The 18,840-nt window shown below is 43.0% G+C and overlaps 1 protein-coding gene across 1 annotated transcript in view; it reads right to left on the reverse strand.

Annotated features, from left to right (window-relative positions):
- Adamts18 (ADAM metallopeptidase with thrombospondin type 1 motif 18) overlaps positions 1–18,840 on the reverse strand; it is a 144,980-nt gene that overhangs the window by 76,623 nt on the left and 49,517 nt on the right. The window contains exons 4-6 of the mRNA XM_006974065.4: positions 3,365–3,647; positions 1,080–1,273; positions 773–856 (exon numbers count right to left, since the gene is read on the reverse strand). Of these exons, the coding sequence (XP_006974127.1) occupies positions 773–856; positions 1,080–1,273; positions 3,365–3,647 (561 nt within the window). The remainder of the gene's footprint in view (positions 1–772; positions 857–1,079; positions 1,274–3,364; positions 3,648–18,840) is intronic.

The raw sequence follows: 18,840 nt of genomic DNA on the forward strand, positions 1-18,840 counted from the left end.
AGCACAAACCTTTGTAACTCTACACACCTGGGTAATTAGATCCATTTTCTTTTCCTTGTCTCTGGCTGTCTTTTTTTCACATTCTTTATTGGGGTTAGAGTTGAAGAGGAAAAGCCCCAGGGGCTTTGAAAAATTGTCTGTCTGATTGGTGAGATCATAGAGGAAAATAGAGCTTACAGATGAGAACCCTGCAGAGCAGGGAGTACTGTGCGACTGAGCACATTATTTTATGTTCTGTTTTTGCACTTTCCCCAATTCCTCTGTCATGCACCTCACCGTAATCAATTCAAGGCAGTTGAAGGCCCTTTGTTTATTTTTTTTGTCATTATTGGTGCTTGGGAGACCATAGACTTACTACAAGAATTTTATGATGGTAAATTCTCAAAATATACTTATGTATTCACCGTAGTATTAGTTAGTGTATTTGACCTATGAAGTCTATCTAACCCTAAAAAGCTATGACCAAATTCACCTTTATCATAAGGACTGCATATTTATACCAAGTATTTACATTTTGTATATTGACAATGTTTTATATGTATTTAATATTTACATATAACTGTTGACACATGTATGAATATATTATCTAGATTGGTATATGAAGGATTGTTTTGTGGTAACTTAGCTCAGTGACCCTTATTAGAGTGCACTTGCCCTGAGGAGATGGTTAGCTGACTTTCAAATATAAGATTCATGCACTGGTATACAGTAGGTATTCAATAAATGCATCCTCTACCGCACAACAATTGAATAAATGAAGTTTGCCACTTACAGGTTCTTGCTCCAAAAGGATTAGGCTCACAACCACGATATTTATATCACTTCCAATGGTCCCATCTTTGAACAAGCTAGAGACCTGTTGGGACAATTAAAGCCAAACAGCATCTTTTAAAGACACAATCCTGCATGGAAAGAATCAATCAGACAAATTGATAAGGATGTCGGCTTCAATTTTATCAGATACATACATGGATCTACAAGAGTGGTTTTCTTAACATTCAAAATTTTCAATTAAGAAAAAAATGTGGTTAAGTGTGTGCCATTCCACCCACACAAGGGTTCTTGATGATGCTCCTTACCATATTCATGACTGTGAGAATGTACGTGGTAACATCACCCTTGCCGTGTTTTTCCACCATCTTTGCATCTGCCACCACGAGGGTTTCTACATTGAGACCCTTTTGTGACTTTCCAGCTGATCTTCTGGGCCGCCCTGTGCCCCCATATTCATCAAAGCGTAGATAGGTGTCCTCTGAAGGAGGCTTGGGGGCATCTGCAGCAGACAGAAGAGCATTTGGAAGGAAGATTGTCAGAAGAAATCTGGGTGACGCAGGCCGAAAGAGCAAAGACAATGGGGAGGTGACACTGGGCATCTCTGTTGCCACATGCCCTGGGGCTTTGCACCTGAGATCCATTCAACAGATGCTTAGATGCATGGATGGGTGAGCTGATGGACAGGTGGACAGACAGGTAGATCCAGAAGTGTTAAAAATGCTCAGAGGTAAGTTAAAGAAAACAAGCTACAATTCTAGTTGGCAGACAAGCAGGTCAACAAATGTCAGTGATGGAAGGAGAAAAAAAAATTTCACTTTGGGAATACATTGACTATGTAATGCCAACAGCCAAGGGAGATGGCAGAAACACTATCTTGTATCCAACCCTGACAGCTCCGATTTGTGTGAGGAACCCTCACCTGTCTGTGTTGAGCAGTGTGGGACCTGGTTGCCATCTGTGGCTACCAAGTTAGTGGAATGAGGCTGGCGAATACGAAGATCAGGTATTTTATAAAATAAAAAAAGGTAATATATTTAACTTGGCCCCTGGAAAATACAAACATCTTCAAAACAATGAAGTATCTAAAAATCTACCTTTTCAGCATTGAGTCTTATGAGATCTACACACAGATTAAACATTTCCAATGGAAATTTGTTTATTAGAATTGACACTGAGTCATAAGAGTAAATTAAGTACATTTCCAGAATACAATAGGAAAGAGAAAATTCAATTCTTCCCTAGAAGTTTGCTACATTGTTTATAATTTGAGATGACAATATTTTGTATGTTCTGAGTTAGATAAGAATGCTACTGAAAGCAATTTGCTTTTAAACTTTTATGATTTGGGAGTTTTGTTAACAGATGTATGAGTGAGTGTGTGGTGTATTTGTGTGTGTGTGTGTGTGTGTGTGTGTGTGTGTGTGTGTGTGTGTGTGTGTGTGCACATGCATGTGGAGGTCAGAGGTTGACAATGGATGTCTTCCTCCACCAATCTCTATCTTTGAGGCAGGGTCTCTCAGCTGCACCCAGAGCTCATCAATTCAGCTAGTTTAGTTGCAGATTGTCCAGTAGATCCCGTTTTCACCTTCCTAATGTGCAAAGATTACAGGGTGTGGGTGGGGGAAGGGAACCTGGCATTCACATGGGTGCTGGGGATCCGAACTCTGCCTCTCATGCCTGTGCAGCAAGTGCCTCATTACACTGAGCCATCTCTTTAGCTCTTACTTTTGATTTTGTTTTTAATGGCATAATCTTATGTAGCCCAGAGTGGACTTAAATCTCTATATAGCCAAGGATGGCTTTGAACTCCTGATTCTCTTGCCTTCAGCTCCCAAGTGCTGGAATTACATCACTATGTATACATCACTATGTTTGCCTTGAACTGGTTTTGAACATAGTTGTTAGGAAATGCAAACTTACATTTGGTTCTTATCTACTGGACATTGCTGGTCTAGAAAAGAGCAAAAGAGACTGGAAATACAGCTTGGCTGGTTCAGAGCTTTACTGCCTATAGGTAAGGCCCTGAGCTTGACCCCAGAACTGGGGGAGGAGGAAACAGAATGGTCTTTGTCAAAAAAGGGGCTCATTACACATGTCAAGCTAGGTTTGACCTCATAATTCTTCAGCCTTCCAAGTGCTGGTATTATAGGTATCTACCACTGGCTCACAGGGCATGCCTAAGAGTTCCCCTGCTCTCTGTCTACTCCCCTTCAAGAGATGACATTCCTGGGAGGTTTCCTGAGAAGTCTCTGTGTCTCTAGAAGGAATGCTCAGCCAAGGCATTTATCTCTGATTTTTATTTCTCACTATAGAAAGCTGGGTACCCTCCCTAAGACCACAGAAACTAAGATAACCTTTGGTTAAAACTGGGAGATGCTAAAAAAGCCAAAAAGGACCCGCATCCACATCTTTCCTAGTTGAACCTAAAAGCCATTCCTTCAGCATGAGATTTTACCAGTTCTTCCATAAGGCAGCATCTGAGAACAGTCAGTGTAGCCTCACTGACCTGCCACGTTAGTGAACCCAGCGGCCCCCAGGACTACCCATGGAGGACCTCTTCAGAACAGACAAGGAAAGTCTCCTTACATACATTTCTTGCGTCGTCCACAGAAATGCTGCCTTTGCCGCCTTCGATGGCGGTACTCTGTCTCTTGGCTCTGGGAGGCAGGGGGAGTGTGACTTGGGGAGTGACCAGGATAAATCCGGTGGGAGCCAGGGTAGTCTTGGTACCGCTGGACCCTCTTCTCTGCTGTCCTTTTGTACAGGACGTGAGGATGGTGGCCTGCAGGCGAGCTGTAGTTGTGTTCCTGGGCCAGCAGCTGAGGTAGCGGTGAGATGAGGAATTCATTGTCTCGTGTCCTTATCAGACCTGACTAAAAAAGCCAAACACAAGAGCACACTCATGACTCCATGCGTTGTCTTTTTCTGGGTTGATTCTTGGCATCTTTGCATGGATTAATTCCTGTGACGGGGCACTGTGCAAAATGCTTGATATCTGTTTGCCTTTTTAAAATTACAATTGTGTGTGTGTGTGTGTGTGTGTGTGTGTGTGTGTGTGTGTGATGCATGCATTCCTCTATGTGGAGGTCAGAGGACAATTTATAGTAGGCCATTCTCTCCTTCTGTCACATCATCAGACTTGGGGTCAAGCATCTGTGCCTGATGCACCCTCTTACTGGCCCTGTCGTGTCATTTTTATCTGTGTCATCACATGTTGCTGTTATAACTCCAGTTTTACAAAGGGGGCAATAAAAGACTAAGTGAGTTGGCACTCTATTTCCTAAATCAACATTAATCATAGGTATCCCATCAACTGTATTTTTTAAATGTATTTATGGTAGTAGAGGGATCAAATCCAGGGCCCTACACATGTTAAATGCATCATGGACCCCTAGGCTATCTGGCTAGGCTGCCAATATTTTATGCTTTAATTGATTTATTTGTGTACATGCTTGTGCATGTATGTATTTGTGGATGTATTTGTGTGTGTTTATGTGTGTATGCTCCATGTATGCATCTGAAAGCCAATGAGAAGGAGGATGTTGGGCATCCTGCTCTATTACTCTGCCTTATTCCCTTGAGATAAGGTCTCTTTACTGAACCTGGAGCAAGGCTTGCAGCCAGTAAGCCCCAGCCATCCTCCTGTCTGCACATCCACAGTGCTGAGATTGCAGGTACATAAAACCTTATCCAGATTTTCATATGGGTGCTGGGCTTTGAACTCAGGTCCTCATGCTTCTAGAGCAAGCACTCTTACCCACTGAGCCATCTCCCCAGGCCCTAGACTGACAATGTCAGTAAGTGTTTTTGGAGGACTGAGCTAAGGGATGTCCTGCTTAAATGGCTTTGACTGATAGACCCTGATGAAACCTAGATGGAGTGGTGAATAGAAGTGTTCATGGCTTGTGTAGTAAGAACAAGGCCTCTCATTCTGATGCTGTACGTGCTAAAGTCATGGAAGGACTTGCAAGAATGGCTGAGGAAGGAGCATGCAATGGCCTCTATGTGGAGGTCTAGTGACTTCCAATGAGTTGCATCATCATAAAGAGATGCATTTGTGAAATGAAGAAAGGACACCCACTGATAAGCCCACAGTCACGATTACATCTTCCAAGCTCATGGCATAATCCATGATGTACTGTCGTACCAAACATGTAGCCATGGCTTGCCCTTGGCTTGCAGCACAAGGTTCATAGCCAGGGTACCCAGGCCTCCTGTGGGAACTGTGGGAACTGAACCAGTAGCTTCAGTTTTGCTCTGGAGCTTGTGAGTAGAGACAAGTCTTATGGTCCCTCCCCAGGCCATTTGAATCTGGATTTGTATTTCTTATTAAGACCGGCAGATGATTAGAATGCACTGCATCCTGCATGATGAGGTCTGAGAAACAGGCCTGTGGTAGTAACGGAATGAACAGAGGATAGACTTAGAGACATAGGTACAGAAAAGTTCTGATGGACGATTTACCAACTATGCAACAACCCAGAACCTCAGAGCTTTTATTAAGTACAGCAAAGACAGAGGGGTTAGCTAGTTTCAGTAGAGAGTCTACAGGAGAGCAGTCTCAAGCTGCAGTCATCTTTGAGGAGGAAGGTTTAGTAGCTAATTTTTGCACACACTGCTTAGTCGTTTATAAACACTCATACTGACACACACAGTCAACACTTGCACTCAGACCAGAGAAAGGCTTTGGCAGCTCCAAGTCTGACCTGTACAGGGATCCCTTTGCCATTCCTATGGGTCTGAGGTACTGAGTCCTTGACGTGGCCTTGTCCATGTCAATAATACATTCACTCAGGACTTAGTCTACTATGAACACATCCTTGGTTCTGCATACGCATGCCCACTAGAGTTTAGGAAGCACTGATTGAGGCCTTCAGATGTGCTGCTCATTAGCACCAGCAGGAATCTCAGACACATGCACATTATGTCCCTGGTACCTCTGGCTTTTTTTTTTTTAACCATCAGGTGATTAATAAAATGTACAAACAAGTTATGAACCCATGCTTGAGGCCTTCCCTTCACATGCAATGAGGGAGATTTTGACCTGCCTTGACCACTTTACAAGGAGAGACAGAACAAGCATGGCAGAAGTCCTTTGTATCTTTTAGGCTGCAGCAATTCAGATGCTGATAACGATGACTCACTGAACCAACACATGCTCATTGAGCATCTGCCATGTGCCATACAATAGGCAGGACACGCCATGCAACAGTGCAGGGGAATTTCAAAGCGTGTGGTTAGCTGTCTGGGTATGTGGCTGTGTTGGATCAAAGGCAGCTTACACAGGAATACGAAGTCAGCACCTCTCCCAGGCTCTAGGATGCAGTGGGGCAGAGTGGATGATGGGTATCAGAGTTTAACCCGATGTTAGAGTCCAGCTTTGCTTCCCTAAAAGAAGCCCCAGAATATATTATTTGGTCTTGTTTTTTTCTGCCCTGTCAAAAGTTTGATGATTTCTGAGAAAGTATCTTATGGATATTGACATATTTAGATCATGGGGTCCAAAAAGAAAAAAAAAATGGCTTCATTCACCAGGCACATTGGGCACCTAAGTCCTGATCCTTTCTAGGCACTGGCATGTACGAAAGGAACACAGAATAAATAGAAAGGACATTACATTTGTGTCCTCGTGGAGATTATGAGAGAAGAGGATCAATCATATTAAAAAGCATTATTGGGCTGGGGAGATAACTCAGTCATTAAAGCGGTGGCCATGTAAGCACAAAGACCTGAGTTTGAGCCCCAGAATTCTCCCCCACAATCAGTAGGCATGGCAGCACACCCCTGGAATCCTGGTGCTGGAGAAGCAGAGACAGGAGGATCCCTAGGACTCATTGGTCAACCTGCTTAGTGAGTTCCAGGCCAGTGACATACCCTGTCTCAAGAAACAAGTTGATGACTCCTGAGGAAGGCCACCTGAGGTTGTCCTCTGCTCTCATGTACATATACGTGTGTGTGTGTGTGTGTGTGTGTGTGTGTGTGTGTGTGTGTGTGTGTGTATGTGTCCGCTCACACGGGAACACACAAATGCATACAAACTGAAAAAAGCAAAATCCCACCATCCCAGACATGCACCCTCCCACTCCCCACCTCCTACTTCTAGTTCAGGCAATGCTACCAGAAATTTCCATCTTTAATCTTGACACTTTCTGCCTAGTCCTCGGCACCAGCCAGAATTCTCATCAAAGATAAATCAACACATATAGCACTCTCTGCCATCCATCTTCTTGCCAGCTCCACAGATTTCCGAATGGTCCCTGGGGGCTTCATCTGTCCTCTGTCCCTCTCCACCCCATTCTAAACCGAACGCTTTTTTCACACTTTGACCTCTTCTTCCCACCAACTGGCTGTTTCATATTTATTTTCTTCCTTTGAAATTTTCTAGTAAACTTCTTCGACTACCGGTAGGTATCTCAGACACATGCACACTGTCACAGCTTCCTCTGCCTTTTTCTCTCTTAGCCATCCAGGTGGTCAGTGGAATGTACAAACAAAAGATGAGCCTGTGTTCCTTTTGAGTATGCTAGTCGCTGGTGTCCCTGCTACTGTGCCATGTCCTCAGAGAAGCTGGAAACCACCCTGTCCCCTTTCCAAAGGATCACAAGCCACGGTCAGTAGTCTCCCTAGCTCTCTCCAATGAGAGAAATAAAATCCAGGTCTTCCCACACCTAATACAACATATCTGTGATCATGTGGACCACACAAGAATCCTCAGGGCAATTCCCATGCTAACAGACAACAAATATTGGTTTCTTAGTCAACAAGCATGTGTCAGAGTGGAGACTAGGTGGGGAGCAGGCCATCAGGAAACAGGAAGGAACCAGGCTTGGGAAGTAAAGGGAAATCCAGGTGCAAACCCAAGTGGAATCCGGGGTCTCCATTTCCTGTGCAGAGCCCTCTCCTCCAAACCATACTGGCCCCTCTTCGAAACTACACACGGACAAAAGGCCCTATTTACAGCCCTCCCCAGACAGAGGCATTAGCTGAAAGGGAAAAAAAAAATGCCTCAAAAGCCCTCCAGCTTTCTTTACTTCCTCACTTGGTTCAACTAATATCCTTTAAGTCACTTAAGTGCCCTGACTGGACGGACCGGTTTGCAAGTTTTCTCTTTTTTCCCCCACATCACAAAGACTCTCGGCTGCTCAAAGGCACAGGGGTCACTTCTGTGTTGAGACATCAATAAAATAGTCATCCTGAGGCAGGATGGGAAGATAGGGATAATTCAGTGGATGTGGTGAGGGAAAGCAGCCCCTCTCCCTGAAGTCTGCTTAAAACCTCTTGCTTGTTGAGAAGCAACCATCACCAGCACAGATGACATCATTCGCCATGAAGCAATGTTGTTTTTATGGAGAGATGTTGTAAATAAGGGAGTTAAAATAGCAAGGATTCATGCTGAAGGCTTCTATCCTTCCCTGGCTTCAATTTTCCAGGAGCCTCACAAACCCCATTTACACTAAAAGAAATGCATGATGCCCCTTGAGGGCTATGGTTTTATCTTATCAGATTTAATCCCATCAAAGGCACCCCTGGAGCCAATCTCTAATCTCAGTTATCAAGAAAGAGGGGGATTCTCAGCAATCCTTTGATAAGTAACTTAAAAGACACCCACATTGAGTTTGTGGGTGCTACTCAGACACTCAAGTGGGACTCACCCGTAAAATGCCCACCCACACATGAGTGAGTTTTACTTTTTCCCTGATTACTTCTCTTTATATCAATCCCCATGCTTAACTCTATGTTAAAATATTCTCCTAATAAATCTCAGCTGTGTTTCCTATTGGATCACCTTGCAATTCTTTTCTACGGCTAAGTCAAGACTCTAGCTTCTCTTGAGTGGACATCTCTTCAAAGACCCTTTCAGCTACTACAGGAGGCAGCATGGAGCTGTGTCTTCAGCTGACGCCCCCTTCAGCTGACGGGCCTATATTGCAGCAAACACATCAGACCTACACACTTCAGCTCAGTACAAAGGACAAGTGTCTAAAATAATTCTCTATAACAAAACAAGAATTGCACGGTGCTAGATAATTAAGAGAATATTCTTTCCCTGGAGTATGATGAAAAGCAATGCAATCTAACCAAAGAAACAAACCATAGCTTAAAGATACAGGCCCAGCACAGCCAAATAGAACCATCTATGCACGGCGTGTGTAAAGCCTTTTTAAATTACTAAATGAGTGCAACATTCTGCCTAAATATGGTGAGTAAGATGAACTGGTGGTCTCCTGTGACTTCTAATTCAACAGAAAAAAAATCAGATGAAGCTAGTAAATATCACAGATGAAAATAAAGTATTCATTAGTATGCAGAATGGAGTTGGGGGAATTCTATTGGAAATAACAGAAAGTGTGTGTGTGTGTGTGTGTGTGTGTGTGTGTGTGTGTGTGTGTGTGTTATAGCAAGCTTTCTAAGGAAGTGAAGCTCATTGAGACCAGAAGATTTTTCCTGATCCAGGCAGAGAAACACTGGATGGAATGAGAGAATGAGATCACAGATCTAAGAAATGGAAAAAGTAGGGGCAAGCAGGAAGAAGGCTGAGACCCTCGTAGAGGACTCCAGTACACTAAGCTGGTGATGTTATCAACTACTGAAGGCTGAAGAATTTGTCAAAATAACAAAGAGATAAACAAAACAAAATTAGATGAATGGAGAAAGAAAGATCAATACCCAACTCTCTCTTCCCTCCACCAAGGGAGGCACAGATGATGACCTATGTGTGGCGCCCCCTACTGGACTCTGCAGAAAGGTCAGCATGCAAGGATTGTATTAGTATTGCATCTTTAATGACAGACTCAAGCACTAAGTTTAAAAAGAAAGTGGATATTAACCACAGGCCAATATCCTATTTTGATACTTTACCCTTCCTACTTTAAATAATTAATATAAACCCATAAAAAATTTTGAAAACTTTGAGTACTAGGCTGGACAAAATGAATATAAAATAATTCTGCATTCAAGAAAAAATTTAGAAGTAAAATAAAAAAGAAAGGCAATTTAAAAACTGGTGGTTAAAATAATAAAATACATTAATAGCTCTTTTAAGTGGTGCTCATGTTGTTAATCAAACCTTTAATCAATAAGGCCAGCTATCTAAGATAGGTACACATGTATATGCATGTATATTATATATACATATATACTACATATATATTTTACACACATACACACACATATAAAATCTTCAGGGAATATACATATTTCTTTCCCTAATGATCAGATTTAATTCTCTTAGAAGCTTTAAAAGTAAGAGGAAATGGAAGACTCCTGATAAAGTTAGTGGTGATTGGGAGCATAACTCATTTTTAAGAGCTCAGTGTGAAGAGCCTTAATGATCAATGAAAATTAGAAAGTTATAAACTCCTTTAGTGATTTGTATCCCAGGGCCTTTAAATACCTACACACTCTGCAAACCTGAACCACCTAAACAGACTAATGACATGTGCTACAACTGAAGTACTGCTTCAGATGAAATGATTATGCAGACCTTTAGCAAATCTCTTGAAATGGTAGTGAAAATAGCCCCAAGAGTAGTATCATTCTACTTTAGTTTTTACTGAAGTCTAGCTGACAGGTAGACCGTCTGGGAAAATATTGGCAAAGACCTATCATCTACATTTGTAGTCATTGATAGCAAATTAGTTTTTGCTTTTTAGATTTTATTCTAGCTACAATACTTTTTTCAAATGCTGTGACTTTAACCAAGATTGCCATTCATTTAACTTTGTAAAAGATTTTATTTTTAATTTTCCACAAGTAACATTTCATTATTAATGGTTTGAAATGGGTGATAAGCAAACCAATTTGAAATAAAATATGAACATGTGCCATTGTATTATAACACTATACACTTTCTTGACAGTTAAATTTTTTAAAAAAATGTTTTTTTGTAGCATGTATTGTATATGTTTATAGTATATGTAGTAAATAAAAGTATGGCAAAAAAAAGATTTTATTTTATATGTATGGGTGTTTTGCCTGCATGTATGTATGTGTACCATATGTGCATGTGGTCCCTGTGGAGGCCAGTAGAGGGCATCAGATCCCCTAGATTGCAATTACAAAGGGTTGTGAGCTGCCATGAGGGTGCCAGGGATGGAAGCTGGGTCCCTTGCATGACTAACAAGGGCTTTTAACCCCTGGGGTAACTTTCCAGCACCTTATATTGCCATTCTTTTTAAAGATATAAGCTTTTATCCAAACCGTCACAGTAAAGAATAGATAACTGATTTTGGTGCCCAACCCGTTGTGATGACATTCTAAAGGCAAGGTCCCAAGTCAGAATAAACAAAAGGCTTTAAAAAGGGTAGTCAGTAGGAAACAAAAATCTGTGATTTGGAGGCAAGGGCCGAGGGAAACCAAGGAGAGAAGTGCAGGTCTGCAGAGAAAAAGCTACAGCAGTGTTCGATGGAATACAGCCCGTGGTATGAGGATGTTTATGGATTTTTGTCCAGAAGCAACAAAATTTACTGAGGGAAATTGGGTGGAGTGACACAAAGATAAACAGCCAAGGAAAACGATGAAGAGAGTAACAGACTTGAAAGGTGAAGCGTTAAGTGTGGCCACTCCTGAGATGGGCTCGAATGCTCTAAATGTCTGTTGCCTTTTCGTTATTTCATCTCCTAAACAGTATTAGAACTCACAGCTTCACTAGGTGAAATAAGCCAATCTTTAGCCACATTGTGTTATGTCATGAGTTTCTCAGTAAATGTTAACACACACACACACACACACACACACACACACACACACACACACGAGCATTGATGGCTCTTGAACAGAAAACCAAGGAAATGATGAAATGATTCACCAAAAACTGTTTATTCAATCCCAGGTGAGAACAAGTGGGCTCTTCTGGAACATGCTCAGGCCAAGAAGAAGACATCTGCTGATGTGCCCTGAGATGACCGGCACTGGTAGCTTACTCCATTGTCTATAAAGTACTTAATTCTGGGAGATCTAAACAGAAAGAAATTCCTGTTATCTGCACATGCAAAGATGGTGAAGTAGATGAGCTGGACAGACCCTCAAGTGTACACGTAATCTCCAAGAGAGAAGAGATGCCCAAGGTTCCCTGTTGTTATCAAAGGAAAAAATCATCTCCTGTACTTTTTGGGGTAGACAGGGGCAATGCATATTTTAACAAAATAGTAGCATTTCCCACCCATTCCTTTATCTCAGTATTCATGGGATTCACAATGATATTTAGGTGGAGATTTAGAATTTCCGGATTTGGGACCAGAGAAAAGTCTTCATGAGTGAAATGCTTGCTGCTTCAGTGTGAGGACCAGAGTTCAGATTCCTGAAACCCACGTCAAGCTGTGTATGGTAGTGTGCATCTGGAATCCCAGTTCCCCTATGGCAAAGACCAGACCAGAGTCCTAGAGGTTCACAGGTCAGCTAGCCTGGCTATGGAGAGGCCACCAAGAGACCCTGACCCTAACAGAGTGGAAAGCTATGTTCATGCATGTGCGCGCGCGCACACACACACACACACACACACACACTTTCCCGGTTTGTATATGGTTGGGTGACTTTAAGAAGCCTCTTGCTAATATGAGTTTATTGACATTAGCTTGCAGGATCCTGGGTTACTCACTGGCAGCTCTAGGACCAGAAAAACCCAACACCCATTCAACTTGCCACTTTCTGTAAACTTGAGACTATGTCCATCTAGGGCAGGAGGAACAAGTGACTAGAATCTCTGGTGAGATTCTTAGACCAATCTCTCTACATTCCTCCTAAAAAGGTTTTATCAACAACCTCCCCACAGACTTCTTTGTCTGTGATATTGCTCTGCCCATTTCCACACTATGACTGTGGACCAAGTTAGTTCACAGTTCACAACAGCTGTTCTAGTTCAAGATCAAGATAGGACATCAAATATGGTTCTACAGACACTAAAGGCCTGCCAACAGCTGTCAGGCGCTTCCATTAAGTTTAAATAGGCACTGCCAATATTCCCCAAGTGTTCTTAGCAATGCAAAGGTAGTGAGAGCCACAATTGTCTTGATCCTTCAGTGCTCAAATGCTTCTTCTATCCTTTCCCTTACCCCTGAGGGATGTTCCCAAACCCCTTGGACACTCTAGTCCCTGGTCTGTAAAGTGAGAATAACAATAGCCTTTTCTTTAGAGGATTAAATGCATTAAGACTAGTAAAGTATTATATATGGTGCCTGACAGTGTTTATCTATTATTGTTATAATTACTATCTTTGGTAGCATGGGAACAAAGCAGAGAATTCAAGCCAAGCCTTTTCTAACTGTGGCTGTGTGTGATTTCCTTTGACAGGATTTCTCTATGGAGAAATCTGGCCTCAAATGTATGGTGCTCCTTCTGCCTCTGCCCAGAGTGTTAGCATTACAGGGCTGCCCCAGCACACCTGCCAGCCAGGCCTTTTTCCAACTGTATTAATCTTATGATTTTCCTCTTCAATTAGAACTGAATTTCTGGAGAGTGGTATAAACATTCTTTCTGTTTATATAGAGAGAAAAATGATGCAGGGATGAGGCAAGGCTCCGAGACCTGAAAAGAAAAGGATTATTAAAGTCTTCAAGATGTAACTGGTGATTCTTAAAGAAAGAAAGGTCCTGAACATTCCACTTTGGAGAGTTTCTTAATCCATATTGGATCTTGTAGCATTCACAGAGGGTTGGTTGGTTTGAGTGGGAATAGAGAAGGACAGTTGTGGGTGGGAAGGGGTTTGTTCAGCTCCTCCTCCTGTTTGGGCAGTACGGCCCTTAACTTCATATTCCCAGTGTGCAGGAGCTCAGCTGTGTAGACATAGCCTTGGTACATTATGAAGGCCTGATGTCTTGTGCTCCTTCTTCATAGAAAGGGGATGGCATGCCCGTGTTCAGTTTGAATGGCATCATGGAGAAAGGGATGCTGTTGATCATTCTGAACAGGTGAGTTTAGAGTCATTGCCAGGGTAACAGAGTACCATAGGCTTTCTGGAGCTCATGGGTGTGAATCATGACTATGGACTGGAGCCCCTAAGTTCCATGCTGGCCATTTCTTTGGATGAAGCAGGCAAAGACCTGCCCCTTCCATGGAATACCTGGTGAGCGGAGCCACCACACATTTGCTCATGGAGCACTCGGCCTGTAGTTTACTCAGGTGCAACCCTAGCCAAAACTGACTTCTCTATGTAACCCCTGACCTCTGCAGGGTAGGTCAGGTCAAGTCTCCATACTGACAATGACAAGAAAAACAAAAAAAAAAAAAGGAAAAATTAAAAAAAGGCACCCAAGTCCTCCTGCAGGTCTCTTCTAAATGTTTGTCTTCCTTCTTTTCCCTAAGGATGCTCAACTGCATCACAGAATTCATTATTCTTCTGTGGTACATTACACTAGCCAAAATCAGCTCCAAATCAAAATTAACCAATATGACTTTGACCACGTGGAACACTCACATCCCAACAGAAAGGGGAACAGATTCCAGCCCTTTTCCCAAAGCACTAGGGCTGTAGCTATCTGATTGGTGAAGGCTAGGTCATTCTAGATGCTCTTAATACATACTGGTAAACTCACTGTTTTAGCTAATTTTGTTTTCTACTGGAATAAACAGTTCATGACTTCAACAGCTCAAACCCCATGATGCCAGAGTATTTGCTATATATGGATGCTGAGTAACTGCACAGTCTCCCTTACTCTTAAACATGTGTCCTATTAGGATTCTGGAAGATGTGACTGTGGGAAAAGACAGCCAGTGAAGTGTCAGACTGTCATAAACAAACCATGTCTGGACCAGCACATTGTACAGCCAGAGTCCCAGCTACTTGGCTTTCTTTTTGTCACTTCCAACACACCAGGAAGACTTAAAGACACGAGTAAGTACGGTCTGTGTCAGCAATGAAGGGTGAGATCAAGAGGTATTAAAACCAGAGGGCTGTTCTTTCCTCTCTCGTTGCCATTTTCACATCAGGAGATAGGAAGAAAGAATGGCAGGCACTTGAGGTGAGATTGAGTAAGGTTCTCCATGGATCCAGAGATGATTGGCTCACTGGTTCTCCAGGCTCCTGCCTAGATGATCATTACAGAACTTCTTTTCATTCAACCTAGCACCTCTCATATAACTGCTTATTAGTATAATCTACTAATACTTTCAGAGCAGAATTGGGGACTACTCTGCTTGATGACAGCCACATCATACCCTGTGAGTCCTTTTTGAAAGAATTAAGCACAGGGTATAGTAAGGAGGACAAACCATATCTACCCAGCCCCTTAGCTACTGGCCAAGTATCCTAGTCAGGTTTAACTGTCAACTTGACACAGCCTAGAGTCATCTGAGAAGGGTATCCCAACTGAGGGATTGTGTAAACCAGAGTGGTTTGTGGGCATGTCTGTGGGAAGCAACTGTTAATTGATTAAGAGGGGTCAGCCCACTGCAGGCAACACCATGTTCCGGGCAGGTGGTTCAGGGCTGTATCAGAGTAGAGAAATCAAGCTGAGTGCCAGCCAGTGGATGTGATGTAGCAGTTGTTAAAAGTTCTCACAATTGTGACTTATCCCATGGTGATGGGCTATAACCTAGAACAATGAGCTGAAATAAGCACCCCCCACCCTCAACTGCTATCAGAGTATTTTACCATAGCAACAGAAATGAAGTTGGGACAAGAGGCAAAAAACTAAAGACAGTGATATCTACAGTTAAGGAGCTGTGCCACTAGCTAAAACCAAATGCATCCACTTCCCAGTTTCATCTTCCTGATTTACAGATCCCTCCCACAGGCTACCCAGTCAACCTGCACTAATGGGGGGTTAGGGGGAGAGCAAGTGTTTCTCTAGTTTCTCCCTAATCCTTGTAATGCAAATATCTGGCAAGGCAGAGATAATGTACTTGATTTTGTGCCTTGGCATTTGGCAGAGCTTAGGCATGATGCTCAAATTTGCAGAATGGATGATGGCATATATAGAATTCTGTGGAATATGAAGTTAGGACAGATACCTCTAAGGGTCTGAACTCTTGAACAATGTGGATGAGCAAGAAGTTTGACAAGCTGCAAGAAGCAATGTTAGAGGAAACCCTTGGCAGGTACTCACATTGCTGGGCTCCTCTGACCCCTAGAACAATAAAGAGCATGCCAATGTAACACTTCATATTCCGTGAGACACGATCATGAAGTGACAGAAATTTATACGGCAAGAATTTATATAATGAGCACACATTACCCACCGTCCGGTTTGCCAAGTTTTACTAGGACACCATCCATGCATCAAATTTCTTCTTTGAATCCTACACACGCAAACACAGGTGTCTGATTATTGAAGCTTATACTATCCATATCACATTAGTTCAGATGAATACTCTCACAGAAGACTGGCAGCCACGGATATAACAAACTCTAACTCCTTGTCACCTGACAATAAGCAACTGATTGTTGGCATCACTCGCTATTTAAACTGCACTTATTACTCCATGTTTACGTTTGGACAATAAGGAACTTCACACGGTTGACAGTCAATATGAGCTGCCTGAAAACAGTTACTCTTCAAGAAGGAACAGTGGATGCACACCAGACACCTCAGCTGGAACTCTGTAAAGAGCATCAGCTATGTTTGCAAGATAGCGGAGAATCGTTTTAGGAACAAATGATGCTCCCTGTTCCCAAGGCAGCTGCTTGCTGATGCACTATTGGGAAGACATATGTTTTCACTTGTTTCTGTAGTGGTGATGGGTTATGTCAAGCTCTCCGCCCCGCCCTGCCCTGCTTCCCTTGGAACTGACAGCATTCATTTGTTAAACAGACAGCTAGAGCTGGAAACACGGCCAGTAACCAGCTGTTAGATGTGGGAGGAAGTACACCACGTGGCGTCAACTCACTGGGTAGCTTCACCAAATGGCTGTGTGATTGACTGGACTCCCAAGCTCCCCCTGGGTGGCATGGAAGCACCTGAGGTGACCACCATGTTGGAGATGGCTGGTCTTAATTTTCATCAGTTATTTATCTTCTGCCCCTCTGTGTTCCCTGCCTTAAGGTAAATCCAAGGAAAATAATCACAGGCTTAAGGGGTGTTTGCAATTTGTGTAGCCCATTCCCCTAACTTCACAGAGGCAGGAAACAGATAGAGGGAGAATAAAGAAAGGCCCAAAGCATTAAAAACTGATTGGCAATTTAATAGAACCTTGCTGCCTGGCATTCCATTTCTTGTCTATTGAGTAGAAAAGTTGGGCTTGACTAAAAGGTTCACCTCCATCCTAAATTCTAGTATTTTCTTCACTCAGGAGCATAGGCAAGTGACACGCTGAGCAAAATTAACTTTATGAATAAGGCAGGGAGCTCTCCATTCAAAGTCCCCCTCCCCCACCCTCCTCAGAGCATTACTAGCCTGCTGCCTGCAGACTTTTAACTCTATGACCTTTGTCCTCATTCAACCCTATACTGAATCTCTTACATTTAAGAAATGCCTTGCTTGCTGAGGCAAGGCACAGGCATTTCCTTTTCTGTCTCCGGCATCTGCCAGACCATGTGGCAGAAAGCTAACACCGTGGGTATGCCACATATAAATGTAATTCCTAAAACACCTTGGCATATGTACAAGGAATAGATACTAAAGAAGGGAAAAGGAGATGAGGTTTTTGCATCGGGATCTAGATTCAAGTTCTGACTCTGCTCCTGAGCATGCTCTTCCACCCTGTACCATTTGGATACCCTGCTTCTTTCAATACTCCTCAGGATTTACACCGGCTGGCTCTCAAAAAGCTCACTGCTTGGAGATGGGCCTGGCATTATGAAATGGACCAGTGGTCACTATAAACAGGAGCAAGCAGATAAACAGAGCTTTCTAGAAGGCTGGAACAGAAGCAGAGTTTATTTAACCTTATGGAGTCAGTGTGCATCAAATACCAGGGGCTCCCATGCAGAAACAAAGGACAGCAGCCACTAAGCCATGAGTGTTTCTATTCGGTGACTTCCACTCATTCCTAGAGCTTCCAAACTGTTGCTCTCAGCAGAGGCTGGGAAGGAGGGGACTTGGTGGCAAAACCAGCAAGGGCCACAGGTATTAAACTAAAACGGTATCCTCCACCCAGGTTCAGGTTTCGAAAGAATTGAATAGGAGATGGTAGGGGGACTCATGAGATGAGAACTCACTAATGCAACGGAGGGAAGCACTGACAGTGGACAGGGATTTGCAGGCTTGTCCTCACCCTCGAAAAGACATCCTCACTCAGCTGTCAGGCAGATTCTCTTCAGATTACAAGCACAGAGTAGTGGAGGATGAGGGGAGGGGTGGTTATATTGCTAAGCTTTGGCTCTCATCCATCTCCTGTCATATAGTTATATATCAGGCTGTCATGGATCAGTTTACATGATTTTCTTTTTTCCAAATATAAAGTGGTTCAGGTCACCCTGGTCATGGGACACATTGTATCTTGACACACCCAATACTACAAGGCTTCTAGATAGTCAAAGAAAATGGGCAGCCAGGCTCTTGGAAGCAATCTCAAAACACAAATGATCCAAGAGCATTCACACAAGGGCAGTGTGTGAATGTGCACGTGGGGGTGCAGGTGCATATATGTGTATACACATGTAGAGTCGGGGGGGGGGGGGTGAAGGATATTAGATGTCTTCCTCTATTGCTTCCATCCTTGTTTTGTGAGGCAGGGTTTCACTGAAGCTGGCACTCACTGGCTCTGCAGGATTAGCTGGCCGTCACAGCCCAGAGACCCTCTTGTCTCTATCTCCTTTGTGCTGGGATTTTAGGTGCATACCGCCACACTCAGCCTGTGATGTAGATGCTAAGGTTCTAAATGAAGATCCTCCTGCTTGTATGACAAGCACTTTACAGACTAAGTCACCTCCTCAGAAACAGCCATTCTCATATTCTGATGTAAAATATCATAAAGGGGATTGCTTCTGCTTCCTACACCATTCCTTGAAGGGGCAGTTACAGGCTGCCCATCAGTGGCTTGCTATGGCCATATTAACGAAATTAGCATCAGGATGCTGAGTTCTTTAACATCTGTTCCAAACAAGGTTTTATTTGATTCTCTAGCCATCACTAAGATAACCATGACCAGAGATGACAGTCAATATCGTATTTGCCCATCAGCATGTAGGCT

Source organism: Peromyscus maniculatus, chromosome 5 (assembly GCF_049852395.1).
Source record: "Peromyscus maniculatus bairdii isolate BWxNUB_F1_BW_parent chromosome 5, HU_Pman_BW_mat_3.1, whole genome shotgun sequence".
NCBI lineage: Eukaryota > Metazoa > Chordata > Mammalia > Rodentia > Cricetidae > Peromyscus > Peromyscus maniculatus.